General features: G+C 35.5%; 1 protein-coding gene across 4 annotated transcripts in view; it reads left to right on the top strand.

The window, feature by feature from the left end:
- The window catches only part of ACAP2 (ArfGAP with coiled-coil, ankyrin repeat and PH domains 2), a 48,560-nt gene that overhangs the window by 9,807 nt on the left and 17,868 nt on the right, over positions 1 to 20,885 (top strand). For 2 of the 4 annotated variants that reach the window (XM_026854615.1, XM_026854614.1), the window contains exons 6-11: positions 901 to 945; positions 2,029 to 2,124; positions 6,557 to 6,631; positions 13,112 to 13,224; positions 19,106 to 19,157; positions 20,575 to 20,675. In XM_026854615.1, coding sequence (XP_026710416.1) covers positions 901 to 945; positions 2,029 to 2,124; positions 6,557 to 6,631; positions 13,112 to 13,224; positions 19,106 to 19,157; positions 20,575 to 20,675 — 482 coding nt within the window. Of the gene's footprint in view, positions 1 to 900; positions 946 to 2,028; positions 2,125 to 6,556; positions 6,632 to 7,981; positions 7,994 to 13,111; positions 13,225 to 15,910; positions 15,932 to 19,105; positions 19,158 to 20,574; positions 20,676 to 20,885 lie in introns of all 4 variants that reach the window. The other 2 variants (XM_026854612.1, XM_026854613.1) reach the window with 2 other exon arrangements.

The raw sequence follows: 20,885 nt of genomic DNA, 5'->3' as shown, positions 1-20,885 counted from the left end.
AATCTTAAATTTTTTTGCTGCAGAAGGTTTTCCAAAATACTGACTGTTTAAGTACAATCTGGAGTTGATTATAACTTCAGTAAGTTTATTTATTTTGGTGGAATTTTAAACTGACACAGGGGTGTTAAATTACAAAATCATGCATATTTCTGCTAAATGGGGCTTTTAAAGTAAAATCTGTAGTTCCGGATGACAACCTCAAAGATTAGGGGACAAAGAGTATAGAGGAACTAAGTGAATGTGAAAAATCAGTTCTTTTTTTCTATATAATGTGAAATTATTCAAGTTGTAGGGCAATGCCATTGGTCAGTGACTTCAGCTAGCTTAAAAGTGCAAGTAAATATGAGAAGATTACTTCCTGAAGCTATCATGGTCTTGCTTGATTCAGAGGCTGGGGCTATATCCCAGTTTTGGGACACTTCAGACAATGTCAGCCTGGGGGAGAAATAAACATGCCCCTGTAGTTTCCACTCCACTGGCAGGAGACCTCAGTGGTGTGAGTACAGCTTCTTTAAGAAGTTGATGGGCTGGATTACCTCATAGTGCCAAAGGGCATTTGAAACATGTTGAATTTGATCTCTTGAAAAGAGGTACCAATTTTCCTTGCTTGAAAGGTGTATTATATTACTTCTAGCTAGCATGTCTTGTATTTTCCCTTCCAGTATAAGAAAGTTGTGACCATCACTGTGGAATTCTAGCTTTGCATACTTTTTCTGATTGCATCACTTTAATATCATGACAAAACTATCATGCATCATCTGGAAGTGCTTTATGAAGTCTGATAATGAGTTACGTTTTTCAAATGTTTTAAGATTTGATATGGTTGGAAGTAATTGAAAGCTTCCTTCTGTGGGGAGAATTTACAATTATAATTTGCTTGGTGTTTTTTTTTTTTCCTAGATCAACGTTCTTCAGTCTAAAAGGAGAGCAGAAATCTTGAAATCAGTAAGTTATACATTATTTTCTGTATAGAAAAAATATAAAAACATCTGAAACTAAAAATGTGACTGTAAAGCAGTATATTAAATATTCAGTCCTTTTACTCATCAAAACATCAGTACATTTGGCACTTTGGTGGTCAGTTTGGCCTGTACTATAACTGGGTGCAGATACTTAACTAGTTTTGGCTCAGATTTGAACACTTTAGGCTTTCACTGCTGTTGACTCTTCGTTACGTGTTTCATGGTTAAAATAAAACTTTGTCTTCTAAGAATTCTGCTGTTTAGGTCTGCTATATTGATTTATAAACAATAAGTTCTTATCTATTCTAAGATGGATTCAGGTCTTTCTAAAAAAATGTTATTTTTAAATGTGAATAGCATATTGTAATAACAAATACACAATATGCTTTAGTATGGTATCTGCTAAAATAATATACAGCTATATCTGCATGCTAGCTTTCTTCTGATTGCATTCCCTTTTTTGCTTCACATTATCTCTGTAAAAAGTTTACTGAGGTAGAGACTGCCAAATTAAATGGTGCTTTTCTTTCAAATGTCTGAAGTTGCACTCCCATAATTTCCTTAATTCCTTTAAATAGCAAAAACTTTAGTTGGATCAGCTTTATAGCTGCTTGCCATTCTGCTCTGCATCTTCCCAATTTGTTTCCTTCTTTAAGACTGGACAGTCTTCTCAGCCGTGTTCATAAAGGTCATGGTTCTGGATCATTAGTAAATATATTCTGTAGCCCCTCTCTTAATTTACATGTCCTAGCTAAACAGGAGATAAGAGACGTTTCAGGTGACATGCATTAGAAGTAATTTTCTGCCCTTAAGTAGATTTGTTTTGTTAATGAGGTTAATCCTATTAACTAATTTCTGAGATTTTTTTGCTTGGTTCAGTGTTCCAGAGTTATAACATTGGAAGGTCTATGAATTACTGATGTTAAATTGACTGGGCACAAGAGAGCAGAAATTAAGCCTGGAATTGTATTTTACATTTGTTCATGTGGATTAGTTAAGTAATATGTTTATGTAATACCTGATAAATATTTATCATTTTAAGAAAATATGCTTTTCTTCCTTTTAGATGTTATCATTTATGTATGCACATCTGGCTTTTTTCCATCAAGGCTATGATCTCTTTAGTGAACTTGAGCCCTACATGAAGGATCTTGGTGCGCAGGTAACAAATTACTGTGAAAATTCCTAACTATATGCTGCAATGGATGAAAACTTGATATATGTGTATATATCAGCTACATCATAGATCTGTTAACAGAAAGGGATCTGTAGTGTGGTAAAGGCAAAGCATAAAAATACACCCTAAATAGTCTGAATGAAAATAGTTGGAAACTGAAAGCTGTCTGTTTACCTTATAGGATTTACATACTTAAACATAGCCATGTAGTGCTGTTTGAAGTACTCTGGTATTCAGGACACTGGATTATTTTGTTTTAAATTTTTTTGTATATGACCCAAATTACTTTTTATTGTTAAATATATTTATAGATTAGGGTTTTTTCCTTCTACTTCTGTACATTATTTACTGTAAGTTATGCAGTGTGCCAAAAAATAATGTTGTTAGCAACTTAGACCATAAACCAGAAGTCTGATTTTAGTAAGTAGTGCAAAACTGAGTTCATACGCTGAATCTTCCTTGCTCAGTTTTGTTGCTTAAGAACACACAATTGCAACTTCTGGGTTTTCAGTGAGGGATTCATGGCAGCGTTAGATGGACCGCAGTCAACTGCATGCAGGAGACATTGAAAATGGTTATGCAGAATAGATTAAGAACATACAATATTCAACTGAAAATCTGTCCGTGGTGCAGGAATAAGACTCATCAGTGTTTTGACTTGTTCTCAGTGCAAGTTAAATGGCCCTGGAAATACTTTTACAACACACACGCCCCATCAGAAGACTTTGAACAACTGTACTGATGCAAAACTGTCTTTTGCCACTCTCCAACATGATCTACAAAACATAGCCAACCTAAAGTCTAAGTGTCTAACCAGATACAAAAGCAAATAAAAGGAAGCAAATATTTATTTTCATTCACCTGAATAGATGTGTCATTGTCTAAAATGACACCGTTCTGAGCTGGTTATTGCTGCCACGGTGCTGTTGCCATCTGTGCCCCTCAACTTGCTTCTGTGTCTGTGCAGTGAAGCAGATTGGGAGCTCTAGAAAATAACTCCAACAATCAAATGTCTAAATACTTTTTTTCTGCTAGACTAGTCCCCAGTCAGGTTGCTGTGGTTCTTAATTACTTGTACAAACACATGTCAGGGAGGTGTTTGCTTGTGTCTGTGCATGTGTGTGGTGAGCAAGTGATGGAGCTGAGAAGGGAGACGGGCTGCTTGATCTGGCACTGCCATCAAGAAGGGAAGTGATTGTACAGCTACAGCCCTCCGTGTTGGTTTTGTGTAATAGTGGCACTTAAAAGGTTCAGTTGCATAGGACTCTGTCCTTAGTTGTGCTTTTTATTTTCTCATCCTTCCATTTTGGCTTGTAATTGTTGAACTGTAGTGTTTTGACAGTATAGAATGTGTGTCCTGTACCTCTGCAGAAGAGGGAGTGGGGAAAGGAGACAAAAGCTATGGAGTTGGTAGTGGTTTATGCTGCTAGCTAGGCTTTATTTTTTTCTATTTAATGTAGATTATTTGAGCAAGTAACACAAGATTATTTTTGAATGGCTGGTCATCCTTTTGCTTGATCTGCTGAGGAGCATTGTGTAATATTATTTTTGGTGTTGGTATCATAGCAACTGAAGGAGTTAAATTTAGAAAATCAAAAGCTGACAATGTTTAAAATACATTGCAATTGGAGCAAAGATAGACTGAAGACCCTAAAATTGTACAACTTACTCTTTTGTGGCAGACCTTGGCACTTAATTAATAGGTATTTTTCATAACAGTAGCAGCTTTGTGAATAGCTTATGAAAGTTTCACAGTTAATGGCTTTACAGTTTGTATTGGTTGAACGTTCTGCCTGCTAAAACAGGTCAGAGAGAAGGTATGTTGTGACATAAACCAGGGATTTGTTAGATTTTTATGAAAATATTGTCAGATTCTTTCTGTTGGTAAATGACTCTTCATTTCCAGGTAAATATTGTATATAATCTTAATTACAAGGTTTAACAGCACCTAAAGTATTAAAATTGAAGTGACCCTGAATAGTGTAGTTATAACTCTTCTTTTGCTTTGCAATTTCAAAATAACTCATTTACATGACGGAGTAGAATTGAGCAATTTTGCTTTCTGGATGTTTTAGGTCAGGGTAGGATTACTTGTGGATCAGCTTTGTTAGGGAGATCTTGAATGGCACACAAGTGTAATATAAGCTTTTGCATGGCAGTTATGGTATTTGGCATTTTTTATGTGAAATGTGGTATTAGTTTAAAAAGAAAACTGCTTGAATTTTCATTCTGAGGTGACTATTCAAAAACTAAACATTTTAGTCTTAGTTCTCTACAGAATACCACTTAATAGCACTGTATGCTTATACATTTACCAGTAAATGCAGTATTTTGAAAAGCCTAATTTTTTGAAGACTACCTATCAGTGATATAATGACTGGGATTTGCATAGTTTAGTTTTGTGATTGGCCACAGCTTTTGATATTTTATATGCTGCTCACCTGAGTGAAAACAAGAAATTATGGTCTGAACTTGGAAACTGGAATGGTGCAATGCTGTCTTAATAGTAAAAAAAGGTAAATGATTAAATGAACTGCTATCAAGAACTTTGTTTTGACACTTATGCTGTATTAATTGTATCCTCAAACACTTGTAGTTAAGATAAATTAGAGGTAATTGCCCTAGTCTGAATATGGCTACCTTCTGTTTCATCTAGCAGGGTAGAAGGAAGAATTTCTTGGGGCTCATGTGCAAATTCCTAAATCTGAGGTTTTAGCAAGAAACTTTATTCCTACAAAGTGGTGAGCAACCCTTGAACCACTTCTCATCATTATCACAAAACAAGGGGTTTCCCTGGGTTCTTGGTGCAAAACAATCTTTGAGCACAATAGCAGCCCAGTTTCTGTTTTAGTGGCTCTCCTATCATTAAGACATGTAGCTACATAAATATGACATCTGAACACTTCAGTCTTCAATGTGGTCATGTTCATAAATACCCGGAAGGTGTCAAAGTGCTGGTATAGCCATTTGAGCCAGAGAAGAAGCCAGGGAGAGAAGAGTTAAGAAAAGTAACAGTATAGAATTGGATCCAGATGTCCCAACTATCTGATGGCTCTCTAATTGTTGGAGAGTGTGTAGCACAAGGGTGTAAGAGCCAGTTATTGTCCCTTTTTTCTCTCATTTATATCATTTCAAGCAGGGGACATACGACACTGGTGAAAATGGCCAGAGTCAGCAGGAGCTCTTGCTTGTGAGGGTGGGTGGAGGCCATCCTATTTGTGTGTGAATTAGAGGTTCAGTTAGTCAAGCTGTGCCCTCTGCCATGTGACTGACCTCAGCAGGAAACTGGTGTTGCACACTGTTCCTAGTCTCCTTATTCTAGGCCTGGAGTAGAATGAGGTCTGTCCCACAGATGTAAAGCTGCGGGCTGTACTGCTGTGTTCAGTATTCCATCTGTATCATTCCTCAGTAAAATGCTGTGACTGGGGTTAATGGCAGATTTGTATTACAGCCTGGAAAAAGGAGGAGTTCATCAGGTTCCATAGTGTGTCACATATGTACCAAGCTAACTGGTCTTTCAGGCAGCATCTGCTGCTCCACTTCACTGTATTTCTTATTTAAACATCAAAGTCTAAAAAAAAAAAAACCAAAACCAAAAAACAACCCAAAACCAAACCCCAAAAGCCAACCAAACAACAAAAAACAAAAAACCCACCAAAACCCCAAAACACCATACTCTTTTACAGGATGTCTTAAATTTCCTGCTTTTTTTCCTTTCTGTTAAAAAAAAAAAAAAAAAAAAAAAAAAAAAAGTTTATAGGGTAATGCTATAGATGTGCTTAAAGCAAATTTTTATAAGTCTGTAAGGATGCTAACTTAAATCCTCTGTGACAGCCTCTCTTCTGTGCCAAATCATCACTGTTGTTTCTGAAACTAGAAACAGTTTGAATGGTTCTACCTCAGATTTCAAGGATCTTACTTAAATACTGCTGGTGACCTGATCAAGACTATCAATACAAAAGCCTGCTTGAGGCAGTTTCCCTGCTTTGTGGAGGGAAGAAATCACTAGCATTCGCTCCTAGTTTTTGCTGCTAATGCCAGTGGTGCTGCATAGGCCAGTCAGCCAGCAAGAGCAGCTAAAGCATGAGTCATTCTCTTCGGAGACTGAGCACCAATGCGGTACAGTCGCATATGCTTGGCACCATGCTGTTCTTTGAAACATTTCTTCTAAGGCTTACAAGAAATGTACACCTTTCGTAGAGGTTAAATCAGGATGGTAGTGCAGTGCTTTAAACGAGGCTTCAGTGGTTATTCAAGGTAAACACTTTGTGACCATAGAAGTAATTATACTATGCAAATAAAAGTAAAGTCATGCTATGTCTAGACATAATATGTTCTTTTTTGTCAGTATTATGATATCTACTGAGCCAAATTTCTCTTGATATCTAAAGATCCAATTTTCTGTTTCTCTTTACAGCTGGATCAGTTGGCTGTAGATGCTGCAAAGGAGAAGAGAGATATGGAGCAAAAGCACTCCACTATTCAACAAAAGGTACTTGAGAGAATGTAAAAGGCAGACTGCACACACATTTTTGTATCTAGCAATTCTCCCCAGCAGTGCATTTCTGCGTTGGAACCGTGAAGGATGGTATCTTTAGTGCAGAGAAATAGACTTAACACATCATTAAGCGTAGGGTTGGATTGCAGATATTCATCTTCTGTTGCAGAACAGAATACTATGTTTAGTTTTGGCTGAAACGTAAATAGAACAGTAGAATTTATTTGAATGCTGGGATGCTAACATTTCATTAGAACTCTTAATTCCTATTGCATCTTGGATTCAGTATAGTTGTAAAAGTTGCTATTTCTCCCTCCTGTGTGCCTGTAGAAGAAGTGTGTATGTTGCACATTCTTAGTCATATGTATCACTTTCTGGACTGTGCCAAATAAGAGTGCAGCACTTTGAGGTAGTGTGGCAGTTGCTATTGCATATAAAGAGCAAAAGTAAACTTTTGTAAAGGCTGTCTAAGTATGAAAGTGATAACATTAAATTGCTGGTTTTGGAAAACTTGTATGTGCAATAATTCTTAATTTTACTTGAGAAAAATGCAGATAATTCATGTTGGGGGGGGAATAACTTCTGTTGTTTGGATGTTTCAGAAGCTCTAGATCAGTATTGGTTTTGCAGGTATAATGCTAGAAGTTAAAAATATTTCCACTGAACTCTCCGGTAGTGAGCTAATACTGCAGGTACTTTTGAAAGGGATTAGATACCAGTTTAAAGGTAATGCAACACTTCTTACTCTCATTCAAATACATTCTGTATCTGTTCAGGTGGCATAAATTAAAAAAAAAAAAGTCTAATGTAAATGAAATCTGAGTAAATAAATTCAAGCATGAAAACATGCTAAGGTTATAACTGAGGTCGCCTTAGTAGGAGTCAGTACTAATGGGAAAAGGTAACGCTTTTGGTTGCTGAAAATGTTTTTGTCGCTTCATCCCCTTATTCCTGTAGGAGTTGGTGGGAAACATTAGGATTGCTGTAACTGAAATTGAGAAGGCACAATTATGGGTTTTAGGGCAGTGCTGATGTGCTGTGTTTGGAGGCAGACAGGAGATGACTGGAGGCAAGGAGGGGGAAGAAAGTGGGGAAATGGGAGAGAGATGGAACTTGAGAATCAGTGTTGATGTTCAAATTACAATTTGGGGGGGTTCAGTAGGCCTAGTTTCAGGCTTTGAGGGTTTAACTGTTAGAGAACAGTGGTGCTTGATGGAGGATGTAAGTTATGGGCAATTAGCTTTTAATTGGCCATAGAGATAATAACTTGTTACTGTGACTTACGGTCATTGCTGTCGCCAAGGGTGTTTACAGTCTTTGTTTTTTCTTCAAATGCTGCTTAAGGCTGCTTTACAGGTAAACTATTTCTAATAGTATCAATGGTTATTGAAACTTTTAAGCTTCGTGAAACTTGATAAGCTATATCTGTATAATATAAGTATTCTTGGTTTCCAGTACAACTGGTAATTATAATGAGGTTATTTATATATTGTTGCTTTTCTTGGTTTCTTACTCAAATCATGTTGTCTGTTTTTTGTCTCCTCCTGCTTGCTTTTGCCAGCCTTCCTACCAAGTTTGCTTCCAGCTCATCATGATTTCAGAATCTTGAACTGCCTTAGATCTTGGATCTTGTTCTTTATACCATTATTTGTCATTTGGTCAACCTGACCAGGATGGCAACCTTTTTCTCTCTTCTCTTCTCATGCTTGTCATGTTGCTTTCCACTGGGCTGCCTCTTAGGCATGTGTTCCCAAATTTTCAGTGCCAAATCCTTCCATGTTTTATAACTACTGAAACTTCTGCTTCTTGTGTTGAATATTCCATGAGGTATATATTCATTTTAATATACTGAAGTTTTAATCTAATGCTTCAGAATGATGCCTTTTCTTCATTGTGTGGATAAAGAACAGTTCCTTTTCCAAAATGTATCGGTAAGTGCACGTGCACACGCCTACCCACCCCCTACCTGTGTTTGCATATATGTGCATATGCATGCAGAATAACTGCAGTAATTAAATAACTCATCTCACTTCTTTATAATAATCACCCCATTTAACTAGGCTGTTGTCTGAGAGGCTAATACAAAAGTCATGGAAGGACTTGGTCACCACTATAGTTGGATTTCTATTTTATGAGAACTGATGTCTGATTTTGGTTTTGTTTGTTTCAACTTTTGTGTTCAATTTACTCAGCAAGTATGCAGGAAACTTTTTTTCGTGTAAGAAATTATATTTTTTCCGTATTAATCTGGAGCAACACATACTACAAATTAATCTAGAAATGTCATGATCATTCTGGGGACTTTTTGCAATATATTTTTATAGGGAAAAATTCATATCAAAAGAGTGGCGTCACACTGTTAGTATCACTTAAGACTTATAACTTTTGTTTTCTGAGCAGTTTGCAGTGCGCTGCTGTAGTAACACATTGAATTAAGAAATAATTTAAAAATCAGTTGGACCTGTAAACAGCATTATGGCTTTTTGCTTTTGTGACAGAGCTAATATTTTGTTTTAAAATGTGGGAAATGATACAGGAAAAATGTTTGCTTTGAACTTCAAATAGGTTTTGTTGCATTTGAATCCCTTTTTCATTTAAAAAAAAATCTGCATCCAAAGAACTGCTCAGGAAACAGCTGGAGTGAGAATGATTTGAATGATTTTTTAATATCTTGCATAAACAAGGTGCTAGGAAACCAGATTCTAGCACAGTCATAAAGCAGGCATAAACCAGAACTGCTGTTGAGTAAAAATGCAATCTAATTCCTGTCTCAAAAAACAAAAGATGCGTCAGTATTTCAAATTATTTGTATGCTCAGTGACTATACCTCACCTTCTTTTGCTTTGTCTTGGACTGTAAACATTGCTACTTGCTGTATCTGTTGTTGCTTTAATCCCTTCTTCAAAGGACCTCCAATTTAAGCATGACAAACATAATTTTGCTGATGGAATGGGAAGGGAATGGAAGCAGTGTTCTAAACCGAGGGGTTGCACAATTAGTCTTCTGTTTTGTACATGCTAGAGTAACTTTTCAGATCAGTGTTTTCTTTTGTACGTATGCTCTCCCATTTACTGCCTTTTAAAAAACTTTAATAATGCTACTTGTATAAAGTAAAAAACATACTGAGTACGTGTTCAGTGTTAAAATGCTGATACTCACACTCCCTAAAATTTACGGGTTAAATGGCTTGAATAGCTTTCATGACCTGCTAGCAATCTTCATATTAAAAGTAAATAGAAAATTCTGCAGTTGGAAGATATGGGGGCTTGTGTTCTGGTAACAAGAAAATTATATATGTAGCGAAATGGAAAACATGCAAGCTATGAAATGAATCCAGTATGTGTGATAAATTGAAAAGACCATGTGAAAATGCATTCACTGAAATGCTGCCAAGAATAGTAAGTATTCTGTGACCCACCAGATTAGTATGAATTGTGGAAAAGAAAGTTGTTTTTCCATTGCCAGCTCGTGTGCTATCTTTCATGGACATTTAAAGAAAAGGAGAGGGAAAAAAGCACGAGAGCACGCTGCGTGCTTCACTTATATAACGCACTTCTACATGTTTCTCTTACAGTAGCTGGCCAGCCTTGAAAAATTAGTATCAGAATAGACGCCATTGATGTTCCTTCCTTCAAATCTGAGTGAAATGTGCAATATAACAATTCAGTGTAACTTTAAAAATACTGGTTTGATTTTCTTCATTCTGATTATGTGAAATGTACTTTAATCCTAACTGACACCTAATTAGCAAATAAATTATATTTAAAATTCAGTTTTTTATCAGCTGCGTCTTTGCTTAAGGAATAAAAAAATTCTGAATCACTTAAAGTGACTGGGCTTATTAACATGTGATTCTCTTACACAAGACACTGGAAAGATATGGATGTATTTCTCTCCTGATTATTTTTCATGATTCACTAAACTTTTCCATGCACCAGAATAAAAATAAATTGACTGCTTTTCTCCTATTCTTCAATTATAAAAGAGCAGAGACTATAAGATCAAACATGGCTTATCTAGGTCCTTTTTCTAGTTTTATCCCTTTATTGAAATGAAGTGGGGGTTGGGGTTTTTTTGTTTGTTCTTTTTCCGAACAACTTTATCAATGAAGTTTTAAATGGAAGTTTTATGGATAAAGCATATCAAAGCTTTACTCCTTGCCTCCCTCCCCAAGTTGGTAGTCTGCTATGTATAGTTAGGAAAATATTAAACTGTATACTGTCTGTATACTCTTTATCTGCTCTGTAAAGGTGGAAATCAATCAGGGAAGCCATTAAAAATGACACTAAGTGCACTTCATGAGGAAGGCTCAGTATTTTAGACATTTTGGACTGAGAGTGTAGCATAATAAATGATCCAAACAAGTTTTCCTGTCATGCTTGTATATGTCTTCAAAGCCTAAATCTAGATTCATTGGAAAAGGCAGTTGCATTTTCTGCAGCAGTTTTCCAAACCTTGAGGAAAATGTGATTACATAGTAGTTGGGACAGAAAAGACTGAGGGAATGTATGTTGTCTTTCACCAGACAAGGAGTTGCAGGCATCACTGAGGCAGGAAGATGCAAATCTTTAGCAGGTTTCATTATGTCTGGGAGCTGGTAAGTTAGAGTAATTAAGCAGTTTTTTGGGGAGGGAGGGAGGGAGTGTGACATCAGCATGCCTACGTCTGTGCTTATAGGGGTTTGGTTTTTGGGTTTTTTTTTTTTGAGAGGATAAGAAAAAACCACAAAGGACTTTTTAACACTTTGTGTATGTCCTAAGTTTTGAAATACTAAGTTAAAATTGAACTGTGATATTTGGCTGTTTGTGCTTACATGAAGCCTTTAATGTTTAGCATGTTATGATCTAGAAAATGGGCAGAAAATCTAAATTATTAAATGCTGAATAGTAAATGCACAAACTTGTAATTTTTTGAGAAGCTTTTGTTTGCAACATTATATATTCAGATCAGTATACAATAGTGATATGCTAGTTTCATTTCATTTTGTAACTGTTACTTTTGCACTGATATTCTGCCAGTGAGTTAATAAAAATGTAGATTTAACATTTTAAATTTCACTAATCCATTCAGATTGGTAAGAGCTGAAAACACTATGAGTAATTTTATGGAATTTGGTGCTGTGCTGGCCTAGGAGCTTAAAGGGCCCATTTTGATATTTATAACCACTTCACTGTCTTGTTTAATTAACCTTGGATTGGACAAAACCATCTGCATGTATAAGAGTAAACATCATGTGAAGCAGAAAATCTGTGTGAAGGCTGGACTCCTACGTAGAGCTAATGGTATTGGTGTTGAAGCTGACTACTTTTTTTGGTATAGCCTCTTTTCCACTATGTATAGACAAATTCCTAAAAAGCAAAGTAAAAAATGGATTTACCGACACTCTTTTCACACAAAGCTGCTCACAATTTACAAAAAGTACTTGCTGAAGCTATGGCAGAGTGATATTATGAAATGTCTTGCATCTTCAGTATTTAACCTGTTTTTTGTTCTGGAATCTAATTTATGCTAATGTGTCTCATCTGCCCTAGTTAAGGGGAAGAAGCCATATCTTGGTAGTCTACTTTAAGGGTATATTGTACTAATAGTCAAATAATAGCGTATATTATTTTGATCTCTGGATGTAGCTTTTGATAAATTGTTATTCCATGTGTGCTTTTTCATGCACCCCTAGTAGCTGTTAGCCTCCATTCACTGAATACCTGAGCTCTGTGCCTCCCTGGGAGAAGAGTCCATGCTGTTTCAGATGAGATATGAAAGCAAATAATCACCATATATATTACTATTTAGTCTACTCTACCGTTGCTGGAAATGTGAAGCAGTTAACCTTTCTAAAACTTGTAAAGCTGTTATTAACTGTTACTATATTGATTGAAATGTATATTCCATTGTCTTACTTGTAGCTTCACATTTTTGTCAAAGATCATAAAAAATCACTGCTAAGTTCTTGTCATCATTGCCATCACCCTGACTACTTTAGAGATAAGTGATAGCATCATCTTTATTTGCTTACTTCTAAGTTCTGATTGGGCTCACTTGTAAAGATAACAGAGCTGAAGAAGATGCTAAAGCATGACTGCCTCTATACAGTTGTCTGCAACAGGCTGCAGTTTTGACCCCTAAGTCTCATTGCCCCTTTTCCTCTACCTTACCTTCCCCTTCCTTTGGAATATATGTGAGACCATTTGAGCAGACAGTTGTATCAGATGCTCTGTCAGTAATGTTTGGCTGCTACTTGAACATGGAGGTGGTGAATACCTGAGCAAGAAATTCCCCTTGCATGCAGGTAAAGTAAAAATCTTCAGCATTCTCATCTCCTAAAAATTCTTTTTTTAAAAAAAATTGTCAAGGGCTGAGAGTCATGGCTTGACTAATAAGTATTGAAAGCAAAGCATTATTCCTACATGTTTACTCTTTTTGACGTTAATACTGCCCAATTTGAAGTTGTCTTTTTCTTTTGTACTTTTGTCCTAGGATTATTCCAGTGATGATACTAAACTAGAATACAATGTAGATGCAGCCAATGGTATTGTTATGGAAGGTTATCTATTTAAGCGAGCCAGCAATGCCTTCAAGACTTGGAACAGGTAATTATTCAGAACCTCTATTTACTGGCTTATTAAGATACTGCTTGTTAAGCTAAATTCTGGTCTGACTTAACCTATGTAACTCACTGATTCCGCAGTTTTGACAGAACACTTGGACGACTCTTAATTAATGCAGAGGTGACATTTTAAAGCCATTTTTCCTTATTTTCTGTCCTAGTTGTTGGCAAGCCTTTTTCTAAGACTGTATCTTAGTTTAGAGAAGTCCTATGTACAGAAAACTTGCTTTGCTGTGTACAGTCCAGCTCTATAATTCTATTTTGGCCTTACTTTGAGGTTGAAACAGAGCCATCATTGTAATTGTATATGTATATGCTGGGAAAATAGGTGTTAGGAAGACAAAGTAAAATGGCAGTTGTATAGCCATTGAAATAGGGGAACACAGTAAAAGACTCAAGTTATTTTTCTTGAAAGATAAGCATGTAATTGTTATTCTTGACAGTTCTTGTCCTGTGCAGTGACTTTCTGCTTAGTAGTTTTGCTGTTCCAGTTGGGAATTCAAAATATGTTTTAAGTCATGTCTCTTTAACAATATATTTTAGATTTTTTTTTCTTCCAGAACGGGTTGAGTTATAGGTTTGAACATATAAAAAAAATTCCAAACAATAAAATTTTTTGAGCGCCACGGTAAACAGCTCAGTAATGAGTCAGAGCTACTTACTTTACTATTTAATTTATATTTGCTTTAGTTTTTTATTCTGTTTATCATTGGATTATTCAATAAAGCTAAACCTTTAACCTTAATCTTAGATTCTTGATAACTTATCTCACTGTGATAGACTAGTTGGATGCTTTAGAATTAGGTAGAAAATAGCATTGGATATACTATCCATAAACACAGTTTGGAAATTGAATCATTCACTTGAATTTTGTACTTCACATTCACAAACCATTACTAATTGTTATGAAACTACTATTATTATCACACATAAAATATGTTTAAGACCTTAATGAAGACAACTATTAGTTTCTGAATCTAGCCCCATTTTTCATGTTTTAATAAAAATAGAGGTGTATTTTCCTTATTTTTATTTCTGGATACATTTGTAATGGCATGGTACGTTGTGGGCATTGAAGTCATTGCCACTTTCCACTGCCTGATTCCACGGATAGAATGCTTTACTTACGTAGTATTGCAGTTTCAGATGCAGGGAGATAATACTAATTCAAGTTTACCATATATTAGAGGCGAGAGTGTTTTGCCAGTCATTAGGTAGAGTGCAAGAAAGGACCATGCCACTGCATGAAACGGTTCTGTGCATAAAAATGTATAATGATATACCAGAGGAGGAAACATTTGTAGAATTTGTATTTTATATGAGGGAATTCAGAGCTGAAGTCAGAGGCCCCAAGACAGGCAAGATATTTTCAGTGTTCTTAATGGATAGGTAGCTTGCTGCTGCTTTAGGGGAGGTGGGTGGAAAATCAACCAGCTGAAACAAAACCAGAATTTACATAGAAAGAAATACTGAAATTTCCCGATGTTCTGAACCAAGGGCAATGGCACTGGTCTTCCTTGCTTGGCTGCTGATTGCACTGTCAGTAGTAATACGCGTTTAAAATTGTAGCTTCTATTTTCCCTCCATTGGTATCACTTGGTATTTTGATGGTTCTAAGCCTTTTTAATACTCCTTAAAGACCAAATTAAAGGCACCAAATATTGCAGTTACCACTATTAGTGTATACTTGCCAGCATTAAAAACATAAGAGAAAAGGAATTGGTACAGTGGATTTTATCTGGGCTTGACATGCATCAGTATGATTCTAGGTACCAAATTAGATAATTGTGATGATTTTGTGTGCATGTCTTGGTCAGTGAATCCATAGACACCATAATGGATTATCTTAGAGGGAGAAAAGAATCAGAACTGTATAATGCAGCCTTTCGAAGGGGAGCAAGTCTGTTCTAAGGAATGATAACTTGTTTTGTTTCCCAATCCATGCAAATTTCTGGCTAGGATGATTTAGGTTTCTTTCTGGAGCTACTGGCAGCTTGGGTTTGTCTGAAGACTTTATTTATTTGGGCTTTTGCATCAAATTTCCTGTTCTTGGGATAGTTCTGCATGACACGGACTTGAGAAACAAGTAGTGTTTGAGCAGGTTATAAAGGAAACCACGAGAGTATTTGCAATTCAGTGTCGCTGTGCTTTGAAAGAGCTGGAGATTTTGCAATCTCTTTTTATTGTGACTGAGTGAATAGTGTATAATGAGCATGAGCATTTTGGATAATATACTTTAGTGGAATCAAAATAATATCACAGTAACAGGTGTGGAGACCTATTTTTTGTATGTATGTCTATCTGTTTTTAAATAATATATCTTATTGCACACAATTTTCCTTAAGGCATCAGGAACTGAAATCAGGTGTATTTATTATTGTGGATCAGTAAGTGGAAAACTGTTTTGGTTCCTAAAAATACAAATGAAAAATAAGTCCGTATCATGAAGACAGATACACGTGAATAAATGTGTAGGGAGAAAAGCATTTATCAAACATTTCTAAGTGATGAGTAGTCTTTAGGTTGGATGCATTAAATGTTTTCCTTTTTAATTCTGCTGTATTTTCAGATCATGCTAATTCTTTGCTTATTTTGCTCATTTTGCATTTTTCATTCCTTTTCCTCCTTTCCCTTATGTTTTAATCCTACCCCATTTTTTCACATGACAGGAAAAAGCCAGATCACATCAGGTACCAACCAGCTTCTTTTATACCTTCCCAATGTTTCTTTGGCACGCAAAAAGCTCTTAATTAACCCTGCATTTAATTTTGATTACTTGCAATGGATGTATAAGTGGCTCAGTCTAAGAAAATAACAGAAGGATTCTGCCTGGGATGCCAGTATACCTGCTGCTCAACACCTTTAAAAGAATTTAAAAGATTGAGCTAGAGTTTTAGCTAAAAAGGAATTAAAGCAAAGTTTCTGCAGTCAAACTTTTGAGCATACAAGATCAGTGTTTTGACTTTTTCCAGTTGAAATTGGTGAGATTTTTTTCTTATCAACTGCATTGGAAATAGAGATGTAGCTTTTAAATGTTGTGCATTCTTAATCATGCTGTCTTATATGCATGATGATAGCAACTAGTGAATAAAACTGTTTCCTTTTGAGAATCAATAAACATTATTTATTTTTTAAATGTAAAATTCCATTTAAATTTTCTATTTCTTTTGGTATTACTCTCAGTTCTCAGAAATTGGAAGCGTTTTTCAATTAATTTTGTATTGTTTCTAATTTAACAAATAGTCTCTTGAATTGTGTAGGTATAAATGATGGAAAACATCCAGTTTCTATACCCAAACAGCTATATTTTAAGCACTACTGATGAGGCACTGCAAATTAAGATTCCTCAAGTGTATTTTCTCTTTCATGTTTCTCTCCTATTTTTGACAGAATTACACGTTTAAAGAAACTTTGGTAATAGTCAGTACTTGCTGCACACGTTGCCTAAAGGTTTATGAACATTAATTCTTAGAACAGGATGGATGTGGTATACACTATAACAGCACCTTCAGTACATGTATTGTACCTCAGAAGTTCCTGGCTGTTACTGCTGTAGACCCCCAGCAGTCTGTTTCCTACAGGAATGAGTTCATTGATGATACTTAGTTAATATGAAATAACTCAGGTTTTGGTCTGATTAAAACTGCTGTGGTGCTGACATGTTGGAGGGGAGTCTGCCACTTCTATTTTTTTCAAGCGTACCACAAAATATTAACTTTATTTTCCGTTGACACCTACTTTAAAAGTGTGATCTACAAGTTATACTAAATTGTAAATTGTTGATCTTGTTCAATAAAGTTTCTTTTAAAAAAAAAAATCAAAACCCCCACACTTAGTGGCTGGCCTTAAAAGTTCTCTTTAACATATTTAATTTCTCTACTGGGAAAAAGAGGGGCTGTCATACTTTGAAAAATTCTGCACTAGGCTTTAAAGATAGCACAAATTTGTTTTACAATTTGTGTGCTCACTTATATTCAGTTGATCAGATTGAAACTTATTTACTTTAGTAACACACAAAATATTTAGCTGTAGAACAAACAAGGCATTGCATTAATGAAGTTAGTGTCGCTACCTAAGGTCATTATTAGGGATTTGCTCCACTGCATGTTTTCCTGGGGCAAGGCTGCATTTTTTTTTTTCCTTTATCACTTAGGCACTACTTTTCATGTTTTTCTGTTTGGTGTTATGTTCAGAAAAAGCACATAAAGCCTGAGTTTATTTTCTTGTTCTAGTCTGCTTTTTTTGTTGTTATCTATTTAAATATTAGCAATTACTCTGCCTTATGCTCATATTTGAGACTTAGTTGCTGCAGCTGTGTCTTTTTAATAAATGGTAAAGGTGATACCTTTTAAATAGCAGTGACCAGAACTACTGCTGTTAATAAATTGAAAACATAGTTAACCTTTTGCATTATTGTTATCAATTAACCCAAAAAGATGACTTACTATGTTGGAAATCCAATATTAAAGGAAGATCCTGTTGTTTCTTTTAAGTGTATCTGCACAACATTTGAAAAGATTAATTGTTAAAAGGTAGAATCTCATCTGTCTACTAAGTACTAACTTTTCTAACAAATCCTTGATTTACTGATTTGAATCTAACTTTTTTTTGTCTACCTTAATTTTTCTCAACAATCTCTGTGTGCTGCTTTTCATGAATGGCTTGTGGTGGTTGAATAAGTTTATGGAGCCCTCTTGTTACTAATTGTGGTAAAATGTAGCTTGAAGTTCAACACCCTGTGGAGAATAACAAGATACATTGCAATACAGTATTTTGTGTGCTGTCACCATTCAAACTAATTGGCAGTGAAGAAAAAAAGTGATGTGTGGTATAAGTGGGGTATTTTAGATACTGGAATGATGCTGGGATAAACACAGGTTCACATTATAAGCTTGAACAAAACAAAAAGTATAAATTTCACTGCAGGACTGAATTATTTTTTACTTTCCCTTCTTTTTTTGTTAGTTCAAAACCAGTAAATGACAGGTTAGCTTTGTCTTTGTGCATCCCTGGAAGGCCTAGAAAGTGATGGTTACATTTGCTGCTTTTTTATATATCCAGTGGTCTGATAAAGTGCAGCTGTTAGAAGCACCTCAGATCTTTAACTTTTTTCCAAAGTATCAATGATCTCTCAGTTCTCTATGGGCTGTACTCAATCTGAACAGTGAGTTTGGCAAAAAAGGATACAGTTCAGAGGAGTTTTTTAAAATGCTATGTTATCTTTTGGATATTAGAGGGATGCCTTCATTAAATTTTTATTTGATATTTTCCTTCAAAGCTGGGGCTTAAGTTAGGATCCTACTGAAAAGGTTTTTGTTGGTTTTGCTTTGGTTTTGTATGCAATCTTTTTATTTCAGCATCTAAAATTTTAAGAGATGCCAAATATAGTTAGACATTAAACCTGCATGGGATAGCAATGCTCTAGTATTTTTAGTGCCTTAATAAGTTATTCCTTAGTCCTACTCTCAAAATATTTCAGGAGTGAGTAGTTTACATAGTTTTAAGTATTTTTGTTATTCAAACTATCTAAATGTTATCAATTGCTTAAATTTGTAGGTTGCTGCTAAAATACAGAAGTAAATGTACTTTGAAATGAAAATGTTTTGTGTAATAGCTCAACTAATGTTGTCATAACATGAATGTGTTTGTTTAGGACTTAAATTATTTGAACCTTGCTTTCTTTTCTGTTTTGTCTCTGCTTTCCCTTTTTTCATTATTCTCACAAAATACTTGCCAAAACTGACTGTGACATTACTTTTGTGAATTCTTTTATGCAGTTTCTCTGTAGACTGTAAGCACATTTTGGTCAAATAAGCACTGTAAAATCAGTTATGTATTCTCTGGATATCTCTTCATTTGAATAGGCGCTGGTTCTCAATACAAAATAACCAACTTGTGTACCAGAAGAAATTTAAGGTAGGTATCAAAAAATTGGCTTGGGATAGTTTGAAGTGTGGGTGATGGTTTTCTTGATTGATGAAGGAAAGGAGAAACAGTGCTGACACTGGCATCTTGTGTGGTCTTCAACACCCTACTGCATGTTCTAAATTAGTTTCTCCCTTTGTAAAATGAGCCTAATGGCTACACTTACAGATTGAGATTCCTGCACAGTAGCTTGTAAGCACATACTTTATTTGCTGTGGGGTTTTGTTACCTTGTTGCAGAGAAGGTTTATGAAAAGCCTTAAAAGTTGTTGGTCCCAGAAGGCTTGTACACACTTGCTGGCAGTAAAATATTTCATGCTGTTATTTGGGCAGTTGTGTTTAACTCTGTCAGGACTTGCTCCCTCCAGTTATTTCCTGGGTTCACTTACCCAGTGTAGCAGTTTGAAGGGAGGATGGGATGGGAAAAGGCATGAACGCATTTGTTAAGAACAGTCAGGGATGCTGTGTAGATGTATTTAATACTGAAAATATAAGGTGGTTTGGCAGTCAGGATCTGTCTCTCTTCTGTTGGGAAAGTACAGTTGTTGTACACTACAGCAGCAAATGCAACTCTGTCCCAAGCTGTAGGAGCCAGCCTTTTCAATCAACATTTTGGCCATGCTCCTTTTGTTTACTGTTCTAGAAACTTCTTGTGCACCACATAGCTGTAACAGTTGTTCATGTTGGGAAAAAATAGAGAACTGTGTGGAGATGGGGAAGAAAAAGGAGCGGAAAGAGCTTATGACAATTTGTTTCTCTTCAGTGTTAATAGAGCAGGTTCAGAGGTCATTCCTTGTTATCTGATGCTATCAAATCAAGGGTCTTCATTTTTGTGGTCAGAAAGGAATCAAACAGTTGGGTTTGTGTGTGCACATTTGAGTTGGGCATTTTATGTTTGTGTTACATTTTTGGTTGGTTTTGGGGGGGTTCTTTTGTTTTTTTAATGCACCTTTAAAATGTCCTTAGCTTAGTACAGAATTCTTATGAATTGAGTCAAATCTTCAAAACCACGGCATCCAGCTTCTGTTTTTTGTACTTGGCACTTAGAATACAGCTGATTTAGATATAATCCTTCTGATTTATTTGTGACTTAATTGCATCTCTTGGAAAGTATCTTTTGAACTCCTTTGGATACTGTGTTTTAAGGTGGTTGATTATTTAGTAGGTTGGATTGTAGTGGAAAGAAATTTTCCAAAGTCTGTAAGAAATTTTCATTAAATATAACTAAACATTAAAATTTATTTAAATATTTCCTAATAAGTATCTTTGATTCCACCTATTAAAATTTTTTGGGGAAAGAAAAATTTTTGTAAGCAAGCAAATAGAATTAAATGATAAATAATTTGGGATTATTAGCAACCTCATTATCTGTCTTCAATGTAACTTTTTTGTTAAATTTTGTCTCTTAGGATAATCCCACAGTAGTAGTTGAAGACTTGCGGCTTTGCACGGTTAAACACTGTGAAGACATAGAAAGACGTTTCTGTTTTGAGGTGGTTTCTCCAACAAAGTAAGGAGAAGCGATGGAGCATATTGATTTAAAAATAAAAATATTGTTACATTCAGTTGTCCTGAAATGCAAGGTTAACATTTCTCTTGGGATAGATCAAAACAGGAAAAGTATCTGAACAATTCTGTCCTCTGAAACTTTGGCTAAGAGTAAGTGATGCTGTGAGAAGTGTTTCTGGTATTTAGTTTACTTTTGACATTAAAATAAACA

The sequence above is a fragment of the Athene cunicularia genome (assembly GCF_003259725.1).
Source record: "Athene cunicularia isolate RWA chromosome 9 unlocalized genomic scaffold, athCun1 chr9_part1, whole genome shotgun sequence".
In the NCBI taxonomy this organism is placed as follows: domain Eukaryota; kingdom Metazoa; phylum Chordata; class Aves; order Strigiformes; family Strigidae; genus Athene; species Athene cunicularia.
This window is presented reverse-complemented; position numbering and strand designations above follow the sequence as displayed.